General features: G+C 41.1%; 2 protein-coding genes across 2 annotated transcripts in view; both read right to left on the bottom strand.

The window, feature by feature from the left end:
- LOC125453252 (E3 ubiquitin-protein ligase RNF149-like) overlaps window positions 1-9,669 on the bottom strand; it is a 34,157-nt gene extending 24,488 nt beyond the window's left edge. The window contains exons 1-2 of the mRNA XM_059646597.1: window positions 8,783-9,669; window positions 7,759-8,015 (exon numbers count right to left, since the gene is read on the bottom strand). Of these exons, the coding sequence (XP_059502580.1) occupies window positions 7,759-8,015; window positions 8,783-8,940 (415 nt within the window). The 5' untranslated portion in view covers window positions 8,941-9,669. The remainder of the gene's footprint in view (window positions 1-7,758; window positions 8,016-8,782) is intronic.
- A 10,691-nt stretch (window positions 9,670-20,360) lies between these two features.
- Window positions 20,361-23,614, bottom strand: part of creg2 (cellular repressor of E1A-stimulated genes 2) — a 46,771-nt gene continuing 43,517 nt past the window's right edge. The window contains exon 4 of the mRNA XM_048532713.2: window positions 20,361-21,529. Within this exon, the coding sequence (XP_048388670.1) occupies window positions 21,379-21,529 (151 nt within the window). The 3' untranslated portion in view covers window positions 20,361-21,378. The remainder of the gene's footprint in view (window positions 21,530-23,614) is intronic.

Below are 23,614 nucleotides of genomic sequence, written 5' to 3' on the forward strand. Positions count from 1 at the left end.
ATGCTCTCACTCTAATTTGTGCTCTCCCGTTCAGCCGAACCACAGTAAATAGTGATGCCAAAATAACAGTGCTGGTGAAAAGGAGGAGACAGCACATCTCTCCTGGGGACCGATAATAATGAGGAAGTGAATGTAGGAGGATAGGGCCAAAAGAAACTCGATGCAAGACACTGTTCCTCAGCTCAAACATATTGAAGTCATCCCTCTCGTACAGCCTTCCCAAAATTTACTTTAGAGGCTATCTTCTTTGTGTAAATTTATTAGTAGCACTAGGTGATTCACTACATGCAAGAGTAGGAAGAGGATGAGGATGTAGCTGCTTTGTGGTACAGACTGAGAAGGCTGTCCCCAGGTTAGGAATGGAGAGAATCAGATGACATCAACTGATCATTCAAACAGCAAACACTGATCATTCAAACAGCATCAGACTCTGCAATCTGTCTCCGAGTAAACTGGGCAAGTGAAAGCTAGATCCTTTATTCCTTATTTTCAGGTTAGCTTGTTCCAGTCAGTGACATCACCAGAGAAAAGCACAGACTGAGGCCCTGGTGACTGGTAATAAGGTATAATTTAGAAAGACACCCTGCTTTCAGTCCTGACGGGTTGAAATACCAATTGCTGTCTCACAAGGCTTTCAGAGTCTGATATCAGCAACAAGATTGACCAACTTGCTGATCAAGAGTAGGAGATCCAGCACAGAGTGAAAAGGAAAATATCAGGAGCCAACTTGCATTAGGCTGCAGTTGATTAAGTGATAGTAAAGGTATTCCCTCATGAACACCTTGAAAATGACTTGGACAAGGCAACACCAGTGTAGGAGAAGCTCAAGGGATTGAGCTGCCCATATTGACTCTGTCTCATGGCTTTATGAGCCAAGAGAGAGGTGACAACATAGTAGTAACGGCACTGGATGAGTAATCCAGAACTCCACACTAATTTGTGCGGATATGGTTTCAAATGCCATCATGGTAGATGGCTAAATTTGAATTGAAGAAAAAAGGAACCATATAAAACTCAGTTGTCATTAAAATCCATCTAATTCAGTAATGTAGTTAAGAAAGGAAATCTCCCTATACATCATTCCAAACTGACAGCAACCTTGAGGCAAATAGGGATGGACAACAACTGTTGACCCAACCAGTGTCACCCACGTCCAATGAACAGAATTTTAAAAGGTGAACCGTTTACCGTGAGAATAGCCTACAGGTTGCAAACAGGAGAAGAATTGAGAGAGACAAAGATTACAAGAACGTGCACAACATGTGCAAAGATTAGGGGTGGGTTCTGTCCTTTCTGAATACTTCCTATTTGAGAGAGATGTAGAATTCTTGCCCAATTCCCCTTCACTATCCAGCAGTCTGCAAAGTCAAACATGATCCTCATCAAATAGAGCTCTTCCACCATCCATAATATTTGAGCAGAGGCAAGGTGAGAACATAGAGACCATCCAACATTTCTCTGTGCTTGCAAAATTACAGTAAGGATGGAAATGGGGAACCTCTGGCATTCATAAACCAATAGCAAGGTGTCCTACTTTATGGTTTTCTTCCTCTAAGGTGGTGTTTACAAGACATCAGTGTGTTTCAGTTTGGCATGAGGTACAGTTCCAAAAGGTACCTCTGATTCTCTCATATTCATCATGATCATATATAATCTGCATGCCTACCAAACAAAACATATTCTAATTTATAAAATGAATGTGTTATGAAAGCAGCCGATAAGGCCACAAACTCAATATGTAAAATCTTGCACCCCTGTCAGCCGATCAACAGCAAAAAAAGTTCACAGGTAGACTTACTACTGTTTCATTTTGTTGCAAATGAACAAACAGCAACAAGAGAAGTCCATATAAGACATTCAAGCCTGCTCACTGACTGGTAGAGATTACAGATGGTCCTCCACCGCAAGCTGAAGAAACAGATCACTGTCCTTAATTTAACTGCAATTCAAAAAATTGACTTTTTAAATGGCTACCTCTAGTAATCTCCTGTTGGGACCTATTTCCTGTCTTGTGGCAGAACTACCCATCTTTTGGATAAATTCCACTTGGCTTTGTGGTGAGATTCAGGAAGTCGGGGCACATTTTGGGCATTCCGAAGTAACGCACCTTCTCGTTGAAGCAAAGTCAAAGGGGAGTGGAGAGGGGAAGAACTGATTTCCATAAATTTCCAACCTACTGTTGCATTTACTGTGGATAAAAACCAACACTAGAGAGAATGCTCTTCCTCCTTGTTGCTTAGTATGTTTGCCCTCTACAATGATGAGAGGTGATGAACAAAGCAACTGAACAACACAAAAATCCACCCTCTCAGTCACAAAAAAGTCAATTCTATTTTAAAAAGTTAGAAGGTGAGTTTTAAGGTGAACAATTTTAATTTTCCCTCAGTAATACTTCGCTTTCTTTGGAGCAAGCCACGAGAAAAATATCAAGAAAGTCTAATGCACAACAGCATAACCTTAGGAAATTTAAAAATTTGCACTCAAGTATTATCAAGCATCTTTTTTGGCATCACGGGATTTGGATTGCAAAAATGCTGGCTTGATCTTATCATTAAATAAGAACATTGCCTATTTTGGAGATTTTCTAATCCTTAGACACAGGTTGAATACACCAGTTGCAGCATATTGGAGGAGATGATTCATTTAAACATTGGCAACAGTTCATCAAATTAGCACCACAACAAAATAACATTTGTGCACCTAGTGTTATGTAATGACGATCTTCAACAAAAGGCAAACCTAAAAACTTTTCCTTCAAGTTTCATCAGAACTAACACAGCTCAACACCCCACTACGAACATCCTGGGCATTACCACTGACCAGAAACTGAACTGGACCAGCCATATACTCAGTGTGGTTACAAGAGCAAATGAGTAACTTCTCTCCTAGCTCCCTGAGCCCGTGCACCATCTACAACGCACATCAGGGGTGTGGCAATATTGCTCTCCACTTCCCTGAATAGGTGCAGCTCCAACAACACAAGTCATTTGACACCATCCAGGATAAAGCAGTCCACTTAATTGACATCCATCCACTACTTTCAACATTCACTTCTTTCACTACAGTGGCAACACTGTGTACCATCTAAAGGATTCACTGCAATAAGGCACCAACACTCCTTCAATATCACTGTCCAAAACAGTTTCTGGATTACCTCATTTCATCGAATCTACCTTAAATACATAGAGGCAGAGTCAAGGTCCTGTGGAGCAGTGGTCAAAACTGAAGATTGTTCAGCCATCCTCAAAGTATTCACTTTTGGTGTAAATAGACAACACTCACGTTTCTTTGAGAGAAATTCCTTCATGGTTACCTGCTTGAGTTTTGCAATATTCAGATGCTTCTGGAATTTCATATTCTGGGTGTTTGGGATCCTGATGTTTAGTATTGAAATAATAAGGAATCATTCCAGAGTCCAAGGAATTTTGGAAGATAAATCACCAAGCTTTCTTTTATTGCCAACTCTTTCTACACTCCAGGATGTCAACTACCAGATACTGCGTATTTATAAACTTCCAGCTTGATTACTTTTGCCAATACAAATCTTCTACCTCATGCTATTTTTCTTCAACTTGTTAGTTTCACTAGCCACTCATATCTCTAACCACTCAGCCTATGTGAAACGTCATCAGTATGTTATAATGGTATCATAAGGTGACTTGATGCTGAGCGAATTAAAAAGGGAAATGTGAACAGGGCATCAGGCAATGGCAAATGAATGTTAACACTCCAGGGAAAATTGATGTACATTTCATTATGAAATATTCATTTACAGTGAATAATGTCCAAAAGCTAAATTTGCAAAGATACAGGATTAAAGTGTGATAACGGACCATTCACCAAATCTAACTGGCCAGCAGGAAAACGCAAAGCCCATTGAGCACCCAAGTGCTTCACAAAGTCATTAACTGTGAGTAAAATCAAATTACTCGAAACAATGAAAAGCTTCTTGGCCACATTCAGCAGTTTTTGACATTCTACCTTGAAAGCATCAGAGAGGTCAGAATCATAGTCCCAATAGATCTGTTTCAGGATGGAAAACTGATGGTTTCTTTAAATCCACCTGTGAAAGAGGCCCAGACAGCTTCCCATTTTGGGGGTATGGTTTTCAGGCAAGCTCCTACATTGGTTGTAGCTCACCCTGACTGGTAGAAAATTAGAGATGCCACTCTGATGGTCGAAAAGTAAGTTGGGTGAGGGACAGTTTAAAAAAAAGTATTAATTCTGCTCTCAAGGGCTCAGGTGGACTCCCTAGTGATTAGAGATTGAATTCCATAGTGTGTGGCCTAGTTGGCTGAAGCAACATTCTTGCTAGACAAGTAATCCAGAGACCCAGGTAATGCTCTGGGAAACCAGGTTCAATCCCACCATGGTGGATGGTGAAATTTGGTTTCAAACTGATATCTGGAATTAAAATCTAAATGATGAGCATCGTTTATTTTCATTAAAACCGGTCTGGTTTTAATGGAAGGGAGAACAGTCATCCTTACCTGGTCTGGCCTACATGTGATTCTGGACTCTCAGCAATGTGATTGGCACTTAACTGCCCTCTGAAATGGTTCAGAAAGTGATCACCTCATAACAAACATCTAAAAAAGTCTGAAAGAAATGAAACCTGATTGATCACCTGGCATCAACCTCAAGATTAGAAACAACAACGGCAAATTCAGTCTCACAAATACAACAACAACCCTCTTATAACATCTGGGGATAGTGCCCACATTAGGAGAAAAGTCTCAGAGTGATCAAGCATGAGCTTAACATAGTCATACTCACAGAAGCATATGTTACTCACAGTCACACCATCCCTGGGTACGACCAATAGTGGTGTCACAATGGTATACAGCAGGGAGGAATTTGTCCTGGGTGCCCTCAACATTGACTCCAAACTCCAAGTATCACAGCACCATATTGAACATAGGCAAGGAAACCACCAGCCTGTTTCAGCTGATGAATCAGTACTCCTTCATGATGAACACCACTTCATAGAATCATAGAAGTGATACAGTGTGGAAGCAGACCATTCGGCCCATCTAGACCATAATGAACCTCCAAACAGCACCCCACCCAGACCCACACCCCGCACCTTATTCTTGTAACTCTGCATTTTCCATGGCCCATCCATCTAGACTGCATATCTTTCAACAGTGGGAGGAAACCAGAACACCTGGAGGGAATCCAGGCAGACACAGGGAGAACGTCCAAATTCCACACAGTTAGTAGCCTGAAGGTGGAACTGAACTCTGGTCCCTGGTGCTATGAAGCAGCAGTGCTAACCACTGAGCCACTGTGCTGCCACTGCACTGGGTGGAAGCTTGGAGGGTGGCAATGGCACATAATATTCTCAGCGTTGGGGACTTTGGACTCACTACCAAGGGTAGCTTAACAACACCACTACCGACCCAGCCGGTTGATGGTGAGGAAAAACATGTACCCAACATCATCCTCACCTGACTGCCAGAGAAGGATCTGTTCATGACTGAAATCAATAGGAGTGACCACCATACAGTGCCTGTGGAAACTAAGTCCCAGCTTCAAAGTGAGCTTACTCAGAGTTGTGTATATTTATATCGTGGTAAATGATATAGACTTTGAACGGAGCAAGCAATTCAAGACTGGGCATCTGTGAAGCACTGTGGATGATCAAAAAGTGAAACTGTACTCCAACGCAATATATAACCTTGTTCCTAGCAGATGCCTCACTCTACCATTACCATGAAGCAAGGGGTGAACTCTGAGTTCAATGGAGAGTGCAGGACAACATGCCAGGAGCAGCACCAGGCACTACCTAAAATTGAAGTGCCAACCTGGTGAAGCTACAATCCAAGTTTACTTGTGTGCCAAACAACACAACGAGCAAGTGGTAGACAGGACTAAGCAACTTGACAATTGATGAATTCAGATCCAAAGCCTGCAGTTGTGAATGGTTGTGAATAATGAATCAACTCATTAAGGATGCTCAGGTAATGGGGGAGTCTAGGAAATTAAGAAAGTCCAGAAAACTAAGCAAAAATTAAGGTTAAAGCCATTGTAAGCATTTTCAGCCAGAAGTGTCAAGTGGACATTCAATCCTAGCCTCTTCTGGAGGTCCTCAACCAACATCAATCTTCAGCCAGTCCAACATACTCCACGTGATAGGAAGAGAAACAGTGAAGGCACCGGGTGCTGCAAAAGCTTTGGGCTCTGACAATATTCCAGCAAACTCTCTGCTGATTGGAATCATAACTAGCGCAAAATAAGATGTCTGTGCTCGTGGGAAGTCAATGACATCAGCTCCAACACATCTCTGCAAGAGTTCCTCAGGATAGTGCCTTAGGTCTGACAATTTTAGCTGCTTTATCAATAATCTACCCTCCATCCTAAGGTCAGAGGTGAGAATACTCACTGATGATTGCACAACATTCAGCAGTATTTGCAACTCCTCGGATATTGAAGCAGTTCATGTTCAAATGCAGCAGGACTTGGACAATAATCAGGTTTAGCAAGTAACATTTGTGCCAAACAATGACCATCTCCAAAGGGAGTGAACTTAAACATGGCCCCTTTCAACATGCAATGGTATGACCATCAATGAATTCCTAAATTATCAATGTCCTGGGGTTACCACTGACCAGAAATTTAACCGAACTAGCCATAGATATACTGTGGCTACCACAGCAAGACAAAGGCAAGCAATTCTGCAATGAATAACTGACCAACTGACTCTCCAAAACATGTTCACCACCAAGGCGGCATAAGTCAGGGGTGTGAAAGAATAGTCCCCATTTTCCCAGATGTGTATGGCTTCGACAACACTCAACAGGCATGACGCCATCCAGTTCAAAGCAGACTGGCAACACATCCTCAAACATTCACTCCCTCCATCTTCACCAATGCTCAATAGCAGCAGGCTGATCCATGTACACAATGCAATGCATAAATTCACCAAGGTCCCTTAGGCAGCATCTTCCAAACTCAGGATCATGTAAGGGTGGGATAGATGGAAAGCCAAGTGTCAGCAGGTGAATGAGAGGCCATGCATTACAAATTACTTGTACATATTGTAAAAAATATAAATTAATATCTAACTGCCTTTTAGCAATAAAAAATGTCTGCCTGCTTATTTAATTTGAGTAACTTGTCTGGTTAATTTCTGTATTCAGGCAAGAACATGCTGAACTGGCAATACAGCATGCTATTTTAAAATTCAAAAACCTGTTGCAATCAAGCAAGAAGTAGGAAGTTAAAGAAACAGAAGACACCCCCTCCTAACCAGTCAAAACACAAACACTTTGGCAATTTCCTCACCCACTTCCTTCAATACAGAATGGATTTCAAAAGCTAGGACAAATACTAAAGTAACTTAAACATATATAAACTGTTGTGCTGCAAATAAAATATGTTCACAATGTTATGAATCAATTCTTTTTGCTCAAAAGGAGTAATGTTTTTGATCAATTTGAGGAACTTATCGACTTTTTTTGTTAGACACAATCTAATTTTTATGCAAGCAGAACTAGCAATTCAAACCTTTGCAATATCAGTAATTAAAATTTCAGTGACCTTTTAACAATGACAGCAACCTGTTTAGGAGGCATTGATGACATCAGGGGGGTGATATACAACTTCCAAAGCAAAAATAATAAGAACAACTCATACCATTGCATTTACAGCAAAGAAAGACACAAGTTCACCCAAAAGGACAAAATTACAATTTAAAAACAAGATTAGCCAGTTATGTTCAAGGGTTTCTACAAATTATTATATACCAAAACTTACCAATGTGATTCATGGTTACTGTTGCATTCCCAGTACCAAGAAAATTGTAAATCACAACTGCCGATGCCAATTTTTTGGCTGCATTCAAAATTTTCTCCTTGAAAGTACAATTCCCTCTGGCAACCAGAGCTATCCATGGTTCCCCTGATCTGGGTATGAAGAACTCTGTGTTGGGGTCACATCCCAATTGGTCCCTGTTGGATCTGGGAATCCCTATTACTCCCTGCACACCCTCTTTAGGAGAACTATCACCGTATCTAGAAAAAAATCAAGAATAAAGCCCATAACAAAGTCAGAACGAAGATGACATTTTCTCCTTTGTTAAAAATCAAATCTTCCCTAATCTACCCTCCTTTCCATCCATTCTTGTTACCCTGCTCTCTTCTTCTTTCAAATCTGATCAGCCCTCTTTCCTTTGATACCCCCCATCCCGTTCCCTAAACCATCCCCTTCTCTTGCCCTTCCTTTGAACCTAATCCCTAGCCTCTACCTACACCCTTCCTTTAAAACTCCCCTTACTCCTCCTCCAGCACCTTCCCTTCAAATCCTTCCTTCCCCTAACCTCTTTACTTCCTTCATGCGGCCACACACTCCCACCTCTCTCCAGTGCCTCGCCCACCCCATGCTTCCTCCTACTTCACATCCCCTACTTTCCTTCCACCACCCCTTGTCCTCCACTCCATTAACCCCTCACCCACCACCTCACCCACCTCCTCACCCCAAACTCCCAAAACCAATCAACCCACATTCCTCTCATTCCCTACCCCTGTCCTTCCTCCCCCATCCTGCTACAACCACCTCCCCCTGGTACCTGCCTCCCTCATCCCCACCCTACATCCCAACCCCCCAAATACCCATACCCCCGCCCCCACCATCTCCCCACCTTGTAACCCCTCTGCGTCCCCACCATCTCCCCCCCTTGTACACCCCACACCATCTCCCCCCCGCGCCCCCCAACATCTCCCCCCCTTGTACCCCCGTCCCCCATCTCCCCCCTTGTACCCCCCCCATCTCCCCCCGGTACCTGCCGCTCTCGCTGCTCCCGGACACGGTCATGTTACTGATGGGGTCTAGGTAGGCGGTGCTGACGAACGCCGTGTACCACTCGGCGCTGCGGCCCGACACCGGCAGCAGGAAGAGCAGGAGCGGCGGCAGACACAGGCCCGGGATCCACAACCTCATCGTCCCCCTGATCACTTCGAACAGCCGCTTCCCGGGCGAGGGTGCGAGGCCGGGGGCCCCCTCAGTGAGTGCTGGCCCCGGGGAGGGACACTCAGGCCGGACTGACCAGTCCGTCAGTCGGTGTGCGCGGACAGCGCAGCCCCGGGCTGTGTACCGATCCTGTGTCTCTGTCTCACTCCCAGCTCCGTCCGGCAGTGACGGACCGTTCTCCAAACCTTGTTCCTCCGGTGCTGGCTCCTGGGTCACTGTCAACCGTTTAAACAGTGTCAGCTCAGGCCCCCATGGTCAATCAGTCCCTCCCTCTGCACCACTCACTCAGTCCCTCTCTCTCTCTTACTCACTCCCTTCCTCTTGTCTCTCTCTCTCTGTAGATACTACCCTGTTGTTCTGACCTGAAGAGCCTGACGTCAACAGGAGCCTGCAGCTCCCTGCGATGTGACAGTCTCCGGTTGCGGCAGCATCCGCTCTCTTCCTTATCGCCGGAATTTAACCCGAAACCCAATCCCCCGCTGCGCCCTCGAAATGCACCTCCGTCTTCATTCTCTCCCTTATGCTCCTCAAATGGGATTCATCGGTTCAGCATGCCGTGGGTTTTGATTCTCGTTCAATGAAAAGGCGCTGTCATCAGGAAAGAATTATTGGTCTAATCCCTTTCGGGAGAGAGAGGAGTAAAGTCGGAAGAACTATATATAACTTCTGTCACAATCGTGCCACAGCGCAACGTGATTCGATCGAGCTCACACAGCATCGAGGCGAGCCCTTCGGCCCACCATGTCTATGCCAACTAACAAACACTAAACTACAGTAATACCATCCACTTGCATTTGGTCCGTGGCATACTATGCCCTGGCATTTTTACAGCATATTAAGATGTTTAGCTTACTATCTTTCACATTTGTATAAACACTTAAACCAAAATGCATTTTTGTAATGTACATTTCTTTAACAAGTAATACAGAAAAAAATTAAAAACGATTCCTTAGGAATGGTGATGTGCAAATTAACTTGTAGACCATACAAGACAATATGTCGGTTGATATACCCACTTTTAGGAATGAATCCCAGCTCCGTTTATTAGTTTCTGTCGCCACTAGGAAGTCATCAGGAGGGGAAATCACGGTGATAGGAGAACTTTTTAATCATCTGCTTCATGGTAGATTTAGGCCATCATTAAATGGGATACAATAAAGGAACGTTTACTCAGAAACAGATTCCTATCGGGGACTCTAGTACAACTTGCTGTAAGTACTGAATATAAAACAATATGTGGTGGGGAAATACTCGTGGATGACCTGGAACATACTTTCCGCAGATGCTGCCAAAACTGCTCACTCTTGTTGCCACCGAAGCCACCAGACTGGCTTATTTAAAATTTCCAGGGTCTGCAGTGTGGAATAACTATTGATCCGTGAAGTTTACAAAATGTTTCATGCTGAGCTTAAATAAAACTATGGCCAGCTGCCTTACGCAGCGGATGAGAGTCAATTTCACTATTATCCCCTTTAAAAGAAAGAATAATGAACAGCCTAATTTAATTAATCCATCTGTCTGAAAACAACTTGTGCAAACAATTGATACTCTTGCCAGTACTGGAGTTAACCTTGCTGTTGAACGTGACGATGTCAGAAACTTGTGTTCACAACAAGAAAGCTAAAAAAAACTATTCACCAGCACAAGGTCAGAAATCACGCGACACCAGGTTATAGTCTAACTGTTCATTTGAGAACCCAAGCTTTCGGAGCTTCAGTCCGGAGCTGAAGAAGGACAAAGGTTCCCAAAGCTCGTGTTTTCAAACAAACTTGTTGGACTATAACTTGGTGTCGCTTGATTTCTGATCTTGTCTACCCCTGTCCAAGACTTGAACCCCCATTTCAAAAGTTAGCACAATTGAGCCTTGCAGACTTTATGAAGACATTTCTCTAGTTAAAGTCGTCAGCACTCACCACTTAAACAAAACGTTACAGAATGTTCCCTGTAGATAGGGACAATTTGCCGCAGCTACTGTGACTTGTGTGATGAGAGAGGAAAGACAGAGGATACAAAACGCCATTTTTGGTTTTTCTGTATTTATGTTCCATGCTTTGACTATGAAAACATGGTAAAATTTTCATGAATACTGCCGTTCGTTAATATTCTGTTCCTTCAAGCCCTTCACACTTGGTCAGTTTAAAATAATTTGATTGATTATTGCTTTGCCCTAAACAATCTCAACAGAAATGAAATTGATGTCACTCCCAGGATACCTCCCTTTCAACTCTTAGTATATTGTCAGGGTTTTGTCATTGTCATGTCTAGGTAAGTTATGAACTATATGGTATTCCTAATTTACTGGGACAGAAATCAGTTATGCATTACATTCACTAGATTAGATTCTGGATAGCTGAGACATTCCAGTTAACGGGATACATTAAAAAGCCTGGATTAATATATCATCTCACTATTTCCAATTACTTTCTTTAACTCTTGACCTACCTTTCCTATTGTTTCAGGCAAGTCATTTATGGGAAATCCCTAGATTGTTACTTCCTTTACAAAGCACAAGTAATTTCAACAAGATTAGTTCAATGGGAATCTGATCCAAATTAGACTTCTATTTCCAGAAGTTCAGATTCCAGAGGCCCAGGACATGTAGAATTAATCTGTAATATCCCTTAAATCCATTCTTGGATATTACTGATAAGGCATTATTTGTCTTTACAAGGAAAACATGGAAAGAATATTTACTTTAGTAAATAAAGCCAGAACCAGGGGAAACTTTTAAAATTAGGGTTGGTCCTTTTAATTCAGACATGAGAGGAAATTGAGTTCTCCATGCTTTGGACACTTTGACCAGTTTATGTATTAAAAATGCTTTACAAGTGCTCGTCATTGAGGCAGACAAATGGACACAGAGTTCTGTTTGCATTCAACTTGATTTAATTAACAAAATTTCCATTATTAAAACACAGTGAGAGCATTTCCAAAATTCCCACAATATTTACTCACTATCTAGTTCTATCTATTTGAGAAAAGATATTACCTACAATAATCCACGTGTTTGAGCTGGAACATTGAAATCTTCCTTTCTGATGTAGCGTTGGCTCTCTTCCGTGATGAGGGGTCATGCAGGTCAGGGTCAATCTTCTCCTGGGTCTTGTTTGGATGCCGCATGGTCTTCTGCCATGAGTTTTGCTTTGACTCTTCCCTGCAAGTCTTGGCTGCATCTTCACTGAGGGTTTGGCTCCCGAGAATGTGTCTTTGCCCCCTTTGGTCATGGGTTCATAAACTGGGTTCAAATCATTCAATGGGTTTGCACCATCACCTTTCCTGTGCCAGGTGATGTAAAGGGCATGTCCTCAGGCAGTCAAGATAACCGAACATCTGATCGACCCTTCTCCGATACGCAACCTTCAGGCAGGGTTTAACTGGATCCCCTCAAACCTTTGAGATCTCTTTGACCTTGGTTTCCACTGATCTCTGTAGCAGATAGCTAGTGGCCGTTATCAAATCTAGTTTGGCTGATTTACTGTCAGGCCTGATTTCTGATCAATTTAGAATGTCCAATTTTGGGCCCGTGGTCACTTGATCACAATTGTCTCCCTCAAAGCATTGTGTGACTTTGGAACTTTCTGTCTCAGAAGGCAATGGAGGCAGGAATCATTGAATATTTTTAAGGTGCAGATAGAATTTTGTTGGGCAAGGAAATCAAAGGTTTTCAGGATAGATGGGAATGCGGAATTTGGAATACAAAAAGCTCAACTGTGATCTTATTTAATGGCAGACTAGGTTTGAAGGGCTGATTAGTCTATATCTGCTCCTATTTTTTATGTTTATATGTATGTTTATATTATTTATTACTCATTCCTAGCTACCCAAATGGCTTAATGAATGAGCAAGACTGATTTTGTATGAGAAACTTTAATAGTTTTTATCCTGCTGCCAATAACAAAATGACTAATTTTGAATATTACAAAAAGTACTGTCTTACAGCCTTGTTTCATCTCAGGCAAACTGGAAAATGCTAGTGCATGAGATGTGCTCAAATAATTGAGGGCAGAAGTTATTGAATACAAATATTTTTCTTAATCAAAGGAAGACTCCTGGATGTTTTATTTTCTCTCTCTTCTCAATCATCTCAGAAAGAGCTGAACCGTTTTCGTTAATTTCTTACCAATGCTACTCTGATATTCACTTCCCATGGTAGCAATGCCTTTTCCCTTATCTGTGATCTCCACAGTCCACCCCTGTTTTCCCTCTTACTGCTTCTTACAACAGCAACTCTTTCGCACTTGCCCACATTCTTTCACATTATTTTTACTTCCTGCATTATTAAGTAACCTGCTAATTTGTTTTCCACCTCAAGGCTTGTGAGTATCACTGTAGGGTTTCTTCTGCTAACCACAAGATAGGGCAACTTCTCCAGCTACATTTTCTTCACAAAATCAATAAAGATAGCCTTTCACTTGCAATCCATGCACAAATGATTAGGCTAGTATTTTACAAATTGATATAGATACAAGATTGGCACCTAGCATAAAGCAAACTGTAGGTATAAATTGGTCTTTTTCAGTTTGGAAGATGTAACAAATGGTGTGTCAAAGGGATCAGTGCTGGGGCCTCAACTGTTTACAATTTATATAAATGACTTGGATGAAAAAACATAAATTATGATTGCTAAATTTTCTGATGACACAGAGATAACTTGCAAAGTAAGGTGCGAAGAGCCCATAAGAGGCTACAAATATATATATAAATATATGGGTTAAGTGGTGATAGGTAAAGATATGACAAGTTGAGTATTATGTGGGAAAATGTGAAATTGATTATTTTAACAGGGATAAAAATGAATCATATTGTATAAATGATGAGAACATGCAGATTTCTGACTTCTAGAAGGATCTGGGTGTCCTAGGGCATAAGTCATAAAAGGTTAGTGTGCAATTATAGCAAGCACCAAATATCAGGAAAGCTAATAGAATATTATCATTTATTGCGAGGGGAATTTAAAATAGAATAAGAGGTCACTAAATTGAAACATGTCAGATCCTGACAGGGTAGATATCAAGAGAATATTTTTTCTTATGGTGGAAGCTAGAACAAATAAGGGATCACCTGTTGGAAACAGAGCTTAGGCAAATTGTTTTATCTCAGAGGGCTATGAAATTCTTCCTAAAATGATTGTGGATGCAGAGCTCTTAAATATTTTAAGACAGGGATAAATAGTTTCTCGTTAACCAAGGGTTGAAAGGGTCTGCTGAAATGTGGATCTGAGGTTACTATTAGCTCAGTTATGATCTTATTTATTGGTGGAGCTGGTTCGAGATGGTGACTAGTCTACCCTTGGTCCTTGTCCATTTGTATGTCTAATTGAAGGGTGGGCCTAACTTACTCTCACTCTAATTGGCTCTTTCATTCCAGTGATTTGATCTGGACTAGAACAAAGTTTACAACTGTTTCTGTCCCCAAATTGACCTGCTTGCTGCTGTCAGCAAACAACCTTCCATTGTTCACTGTTTATACCTCTAGCTCTGACCTTGAAGGTAAACACATATAATCTTTAACTGTAATTAGATTCAAGTTTGTTTGAATTGCAGTTACTGTATTTCTGAATTGCTTATCAGTTCCTCAATCAGATGCTCCCATTTCTCTACATTTAAAACTCTGACTTCCAAATACAATAGTTCTACTCTAAAACTGGTGAATAAATGGATTTTCACAAAAGCACTACTAATGACAAAATTGCTATATTATGGATATCAAATGCAGATGCTTTCTTCTTTAGTGAAGACTTCCATTCGGTTCACAAGTTTGATCTTGATTTTGTTGTGCTTGTCTTTTAACTACCCCTCCCATTTTACTTACAGCTTTTCAATTTTTCTCCATAAACTAGGCTTCATCCAGGTTTGGATTTGCTGGATAAGTGTCAAATTAACATGGCTCAAATTGATTCATTCATTTTGAACTATTAAAAGCATTAGTAACAAACAGCCAATATATGGAAAGAATTAGATTCACAATGCTCAATTGTTCTTTGCAGGTGTGAACTGGCCAGATTCCATAATACAAAAGTCAAACAATGCAGAGCCCTTAGCACAAATTGCAAGTGCTGGGCAGCACAATGGCTCAGTGGTTAGCACTGCTGCCTCACAGAGCCAGGGACCTGGGTACAATTTCAACCTCAGGCAGATATCCATGTGAAGTTTGCACATTCTCCCTATATCTGCGTGCGTTTCCTCCAGGTGCTCCAGTTTCCTCCCACAGTTCAAAATTGTGTGGGTTAAGTGGATTTGCCATGCTAAATTGTCTGTACTGTCCAGGGCTGTGTAAATTGGGTGGATTAGACATGGGAAATGCAGGATTACAGGGATGGGTTTGGGTGGGATGCTCTCCAGAGGGGTGGTATGGACTTGTTGGGCTGAATGGCCTGTTTCCATACAGTGGGGATTCTATGATTTCAGGCACCGGATCATTGGAATAAGGAATAGCATGACAATTTCTTTCTTTAAAGTGTTAGCCATATTGTGATAAACGTTAACCTGGAAGCAGTATAATAAATATTTATAACTTACTTAAAATATCTGCAGTATTTGTAGGTACATTGAAGTATGTTTAAATAGGAATTTTACATGTTTGTATCAATTGTGAATGGATCAACTGTAACTTCTTTTCAATGATAAATACTGGTTTATGTGACCTATGGTCCTTGATCTGGAAGCGGTATAAACAGAAAAGGATTTCAGAAGTAAGCCTTTTTATCTGGCAGGCACAAAATAAGTTACAAAATGGGAGAGCAAACAGGACACATTTTTGTGTCTCTGTGTCTAAAAAATAGAGTTAATTGGGACAGAAAGCTGAAGACAGAGTGATTGCTGAGATTGAATAATTCCTCCGCTGTTCTTCAGTTCTGCCAGAGGTAACCAGAACATTTCAGAAAATCTTTGGCAGGAGTCAGCTAAAGCTCTCAGTGGGGAATTCCTACCATCCAGACAGTTACGAACCTGACTAAGGAATGTGCTACATTGGGGATGACTATCTCTGGGAAACTTGGAAGGAGTATTACTCCTCTTGCAAATTCCTTGAGGACCAAATCCATTGAGTATGAAAAGTAAGAGATTCAATTTACAGGGAAGACTGGGATGTTGCACATGGTACCATGTAATATCTATTATTCCAAGAGTAATTTGTAGTTTGTATCAACTGCAACTTGCCCATTAACTTTATATTACTTTTGATTTGCACTGATATAAAAATTACAAAAGTGAAATTTCACTTGGGTCTCATTTGGTAAGTTTGTTTGTTTTTCATTTGCAGTTCCCCCATTGGGATCATAGTAATGTGAGCCTTGATTATTTTAGTAACTATTATCTAAGAGAGTGAGATTGGAAACTGGGAAATTATAATCTAACTTGATAAATTATATTTTTATTTTAATTGTTAATATTAAACCCTAATTAATCTATATTTAAAGACCAGGTGACTAAACATTTAGAGATATTTGAACTAATTACAGTTAGCCAGTATTGATTTGTAAAGGTCATATTTTGAACGAGTGACTAAAGTAGGATGGTGGAAATGCCCATGAACATGCTTGTTATGGACTTCCAATAATCATACAATATGTTCTAAATAAGACACCATTATCTAAAGTTACTTCTCATTGAAGGCAAATCATTGACCCCTAGTTAGTAGATTAGTGAGGCAGTAAAAGATGAAGATTAAGGACAATGTCACATACTATAGGTGTGCACATGGGAAACACAACATTAATTATGGGTAGCCCATACTCTGCACCATGTAACATATTCCAGAACATATTTCAAACTCAACTCCCAGCACGAATAGATCACATTAGTATTTAGCCAATCAAGACTGTTACAACTAATTCATACTTGTGGGATTCCTGATTTCATATTCTTACAAAACATACATTAATGTAAGATCGTAAAGCCACTTGTGCCTCAGTGAATGCGACAACAGTTTCAATTTCTATACTGTAGGAGATGAATGAACTCTTCTTAATTTAGTGTGGCATTAATAAACAGTTCAGTGATTTTATGCAGGTATTGTGGATAGAGAGCTAATTAACTAATCAAATAAAAAGGTATTGCTTTAGTTGGTTATTTGTTTTCTATTCCAATATAGAAACTGCTGGATTGTTCTTGGTTCATATGTGTCAGGACTCTTTTTTTACTATTTAATTGAGACTGACGTTTTACGCTCCTTTTTCTGCTTTTCATGTAGACGAAGAAATTCGAATTTGTTCTTCGAGGCTAATATTTTTTCATGAAGCAATGACTGTTGGGAAATAAGTATTTTAACTTTTACCTAACCATAAATTCATAACAGATAAGGATAATCATTTTTATTATATGCAGGGTGTTCAAAACCAATTCAAACATTTAATTATGTACATTATGGTCTCTTGATGTATTTTCTGGTTTTGCAGATGCACTTGAGTATAAAGCAGCTGAATTCTCACTATCAGTGATCCAAGGATGTACAGATAAAACTTTCATATTGAAGTATTTGTTTCTACTGAGGCAGTGTACAGCTGGGTTTTTCTGTCACAAGAATGTTCTTTGACTGTCCTTGTAATTTGACTCCGGCAGTTATTTAGTGGAATCATGTTTATTAAAGCAACAATTGGATAATATTGGCAGTTCCCGTTTTCTGAGGATAAATTCTCGTGAGTAAACATTAACATTGAGCAATAGGAGTGTTGTCCCTCAAACCTGAATATATATGATCAGGATTTTGGCAGCAGAACTGCACTGCTACTGAAATGGAAATGGGCTGTTTCAGTCATGTGCAGACTTGTGATCAAAAGCTCATCTTGGGTGAAGACAGGTTTGTGAACAGTCTGGTTTAAGCCTCGGGGTAAGGGAAGGAGTGGCTAGGTAGGGAATGGTTTTTATTGTAGGAATGGTCCAGAAAATCTGATCAGAAACTCCATTTTCAACCTCGTTCCGACTAAAAAAATACCTGTAGCTCAGTACTGTGCTGGGGATTCCTGAACAGCAGCCTTCTGTTATGAAACAGCAAAGAACTGTTAAGGGAATATTGGAATTGATGGAGGAAAGAATCTTTGCTGAAACCAGGCCTCATTTTGCAGCAGTAACTGTTCCCAATTCTAATATCCAGTTACAGTGAAGTTTGAAAAGTAAGGGGTTTGATTAGGACTGAGAAAGGGATAGAGTGGCAGGTGGGTGAGGTTGCTAGGTTGTCAGGAGGGTGAGAGGGTATGCTGCCAGGTGCCTTGTAATTGGAGAGTGCTTAGAGTAGGTCAAGGGTCAGGCTGGGAGCAGAGGTGCTGGGATTAATGGGGAATGTGGGGGGAAAAGGGGTGGTGACTGGTCCAAAAGGGAGTGAATACCATTGGGTCATAGATGTTGTTGGGTCTTTCAACAGTGGGTGGGAAGAACTGGGGTTGAGAGTGAGTATGGGATCAAGTTGGGTGGAGGCAGGGTCTGTGGGATCTGATAGGGTGGGACTGTTGGGCCAGGTTGGAGGAGGAGAAGTAATCTGGAGATTTATGGGGTTTTGGATCAAAGGGTTGAGGGGACAGGTCTGTCAGATCATGAGATTGGATGTGGGGAAGGTGGGTTGGTCTGGCAGTCAGAGAGAGGTGTTGAGATGGAGAAATGCTGGTTTTTTGAAGGATGTGTCAAATGTCTGTGAAGTCAGGAGTTGGGAAGGATGTAGTTTTTGACGGGGCAGGGGAATAGATGGAGAGTCAGTGAAAAGTCAGGGGTTAAGTTTAATAGTACCCAGGAGTTCTAGTAGGTTTTTAATAATCTAATATTTCCTGGATAAGAATTGTGCTTTAGTGAGTTGGAACCCTCTGAATTCTCTGAGGGAATTTTTCAGAGATCTGAATGCAGGGGAGTTGTTAATTGGAACTTTCAATTCCTGGGTAATTTTCTCAGAATCAGCGATGTCTGAATCTATGCATGGTTCCAATGCACAACTGCTGTCCACACTACTGCAATGTCTATCTGGGCATATCTCAGACCTCCCAGTATTTAACTGGAGAACATTTCTGCACATTCAATACTCCGCGTCAGATAAAGAAAGTGACAATTTAGAAGGTAGATTAAGTGAAGAAGTTGAGGTAAGTAATTGTGAGATAGAGCCAGGTGTTACATGTGAAAACTAGTCGCAAAATTTAGAAATTTCTGGAGAAACACAGCAGGTCTAGCAGCATCTGTGGTTAATGTTTTAAGTCCAGTGAGACTTTTACAGAGCTTTGAATTCAGAACTTTGCAACACCAAAGATGATAATGCAGGCTCACAAAGAGAAACTATCACAAGTGATATTCTGGTTAGAAATCGAGAATGGAATAAGAATTATGAGATTGGAACCAGTTAAGAAAAGTCCCAGTCAACTTAAACAAGTGACACTGAGGAGGACTTTGTGGTTAACCATTTCCTTACATCTACGACTGAACAGCCAACACTGACATATAGCCTTTCATACCATCTCATGCCAGCATTTTACAGTCATTCCCCACAGTCATTCCATTCCCTGCACACAATCCATTTCTCATTCTCTGCTTTCTAACCATACTCATGAGAACACAACTCCAGGGACAGATCGAAAATTCATGTAGTCCTCGTTATCAGCTGCAAGGAAGGCGGTCATGGGAAATTCTCAAGGTGTTTGCTTTTTGGTGATGGAGAGACAGTCATTTCCTTGATACCTGGGCTGGGATCTAATTGGCACACAATGCGGACTGGTGTCAGGACAAAATGTGGGTCCTGAGTTCACTTGGGTAGTCTGTGGGCAGCGAGGGTAATTTGACCAGAAGCAGGCAACGGACAGAAGCTGAAGCTTAACGAAACATGAGCAGGCACCTTCATTTTCAGCTGCCCTCAAAGGGTGAGTGGGAGAATGGCGAGAGGTGATGGGGAGCGGTAGTTTTTCCCTCCTTAGGCCACAGAGCACTCCAAGGGAGATAGCTAAGTTGTCACTTGGTGAAGAGTATATTACAACTGACTAGAATCAGGCGCTGGAGCTGGGACAGCCGTGGAGGTACGTTTGCAACGACATGGCATCCTGACTAAAATTGTTTGCATTGTACTCTTTTACTCAAGGCTGAATTGAACAGATTTTGATAGCTAAGAAAATCAAGGATTATGGTGACTCAGACAAGAAAGTGCAGTTAATGTCACAACCAGATCAGCCATTATCTTATGGACTGGGGAAGGAGACTCATGGGGCCAAAAGACCTACCCCAGCTCCTATTATGTTTTCATATGAGAGATATGAAAACTGCATATGGAAATATAAGCACATGCATTGCCCCCGGCAGCGTTCAGGATATCTTGTATAAGCATGAAACCTTCTGGTACTCACATACCAAGTAAAAATTTATGGAAGTGGAATTCCTTTCAATTGATAAATACTCCAGGCAGATCTTAAGATGCTTTTATTTGTCCATCACGTGTTCATGAAGTCAAACTGCGCATCTTTATCTCTTGAAAGTTTTAGCAAAGTCATCCACAACAAATTTAGTGTATTTTAATATTAGCCAGCAAATGTAAAACATACGTTAATACAAATTTTAATACAACTAACATATTACACAAAGTCTCCAATGCAACAGCTGAAGTACAGCTGAACATAGCTTTTGTAGCACGAGCAACAGGCATGCTTTGATCACGTAGCTCAGTATTATGTCACCAAAATTTTATTACCAAAGTTACATTTGATCACAACCAACATGAATAAATTGCTGCTAACAACAAATGCCCAGCCATGGACCTTTTCATATTCTGGCAATTACAAAAGATGATTTTTGAAACAATACATCTATACTAACTTAGAATAATACAAGTTACAAACAGTCTGTAATTTCTGAAAGTTGCATTCTACAGTGGGTAAAGCTCAGAGTGGAATAACAACACTGGTAACCTTGCAGACAAAAAAAATTCTGAAAAAAGCAGAACTTTATTTTAAAAATACCTAGTTTCAAAGCGCAATCTTAAAATGTATATTAAACATTACAACACCGAGGGATATTAACTCTGCTGAATACCTCATATTTCTTAGCTGGAGCACGAGCGCACTAATGTGGTAATGTGTGGCATGTGTACGCAAAAAATATTGGCAAGGAGAAGAGGCAAAGTTGCCCATGTTGCATCACACAATGCATCTTCCAACTTGACTGGGTTAACATCCTGGAACCTCTTGCCTCGGGTCACTACAGCAACACTTGCCACGTATGAACTGTGGTTGTTCAAGAAGGCGGCTCACCACCATCTTCTTGAGGACAGAGATTGTCAGTAAATGCTCGTGATGCACATATCCCTAGGATCAATAATAAAAAGTGTTCCTGCTATACTCAGTCAATATACCTTTATGAGAAACAGACTTTTCCAGCCTGAACAGAAGAAAATGAGCCCACCAGAACTGTCAACAATGCTATTTTTTTGGAAAAATATATTTTCTTTTAGAACCTATTCAATGTTCATTGGGCTTGCTTTGAAATAATCTTCCAGTGGGATGACAGCAACCCCTCCAAACCAGTCCTGGAGCCACACATGTTGAATATTCATTTTCATAAAGAACCAATTATGGTCTGGAGGCCACTTCTTCATTACAGGATGCCTGTTCACACAAACAGTTAAATGAATCAGCAAATACTATATTCATAATAGACGACATCTCTTTTACATCTGCAATCCAAGTGCAATTGTGCATTTATTCCTGATTATATTTATGTTCAAGGCACATTATAATCGTTGTAGCACATTTGATGGCAAAGCTTTCCTCTGAGAATTCAATTGCAAATTATGAGATTAACCATTGAATTGAACACATGTTATAAACTGATATTTAAATCTAGAAATATCTATAATTCAAAACTTAACAATAATACAACATAACTACTTGTATTTCTGCAGTGCTCATTATTCATAAAGGAATAGTTCAGTGAATAAGTAGATATTAAGCTGTCATGTTGGGAGAAGCAGAATCAGATGGAGCCAAGATGTTGGAGATCTCAGAAATGTAAGTTATCTGTCTTAGGAGCTATAGAATATAAAAATCTATTCCTGCATTCAAGACCAGACATTTCTTGGTGAGGAATTTTGGAAAAATAGAGTAGAATTTTGTGTTTTTGGTCAGGTTTGTCAAGATTTATGTGGGGATTTCTTGCTGAAATCTTACCTAACTAGTCCCATTAACAACCTATCTTGCGCCTTTCATGCTCGTCCAATTCTAGCTCCATTCAACCACTCACCCTTCCCAGAATAACTTGCCATTTGCAGGATATTCCGGAATGGAACGGTACCATCAGTAAAAGGCTGCTGTGCACCCAGAACAGCATTGTCAGCCCAGAGTTACCCTGCACAGTTTCTGATATTTACCCTAGGCAAGGCAGAGAAGGGTAACATACTGCCTTGCTTTGCGGGTGAGGACCTGGAGGTCCTACTGGATGGGGTAGTACACAAACAGTATCTCCTCTTGCCCCAGGACCAGCATGGAGGCTCTGACACCCAGACCATGCCAGCCTGGTCTGAGGTTGCCACCCAGTTCAGTGCTATTTGAGCTGTCTGACTACCCCAAGCAGCTAACCAACTATAGCCAAGTCCCCAGATTGGTATTGGAGGCTGCCCTTGTGTCAGTGTAACCAAAGGTTATCGCCCTTGACTTGATAAGACATCGACAACCATGATAAACTATCTGGCTTTGTGTCTGAGCTAAACAGCACAGCAAATCAGTGGCACAGTGACTGAGGGACAAGGTGAAAAAGGTAAGGCATTATATGCAATGACCATCCGTGTAGGCTCTGAGTGAGTGAGCACTAAGAAAGCAAGACAGCAGCTCAGAGATGCAACCTGGTCCAATCTATGAGCTGGATGCACATCCATGAATGCCAAGTGTCTTTCCAAAGCACACAATGATAGTTGCAAGTACACCTCAAGTTGCAGCAATGCACCTAGAGGGAGGTCGGAGATGTGCCATGTGGGTTCCTACAGGCTAGCACACAGCCCATGCCCATGTCTGTGGATGTGTTGTGTGTGCGTAGCTGCTGCCTATAGAGCATGCCTCGCGATATTGTCTCCAACGTGGAGTTCTTTTGAAGCAAGTGGCAAACTGAAGTTGCCAGGTACCTGCCATGACTTCCATGTTGCAAATTTTTAGCAACTTGTTGGCATGTGGCAGGTCTTATGATAGAAAGCTGCTTATTAATAAGGTAAGATCTGCAGTTAATAAGTTTGTTAGCAAATAATAATTCCCCTAAATAGGCAACTTGCCTCTACCTGCAGGAATCTTGCCTGGATGTACCGAATCTAGTTAAAAGATCCAGTGAGTGATTTCTGACAGAGATAGGCTTGATGGTAGGAGACAGGGTAAGGTTGCTTTTCAGATTGGAGGCCTGTGGTCAGTGGTGTCCTGGTGTTGGGTACACTGTTGTTTCCCATTAAAATAAACAATTTGGATGAGAATATAAGAGACATAGTTAGGAAGTTTGCAAATGACACCAAAATTGGTGGTTTGTTGGACGACAAAGAAGGTTATCGGAGTACGACAGGATCTTGATCAGCTGGGCCAATGGGCCGAGGAGTGTCAGATGGAACTTAATTTAGGTAAATGCAAGGTATTATGTTTTGGTAAAGCAAACTAGAGCAGGATTTACACAGTCAATGGTAAAGCCCTCGGGAATGTTGTCAAACAGAGAGACCAGGA

Source organism: Stegostoma tigrinum, chromosome 6 (genome assembly GCF_030684315.1).
Source record: "Stegostoma tigrinum isolate sSteTig4 chromosome 6, sSteTig4.hap1, whole genome shotgun sequence".
In the NCBI taxonomy this organism is placed as follows: Eukaryota; Metazoa; Chordata; class Chondrichthyes; order Orectolobiformes; family Stegostomatidae; genus Stegostoma; species Stegostoma tigrinum.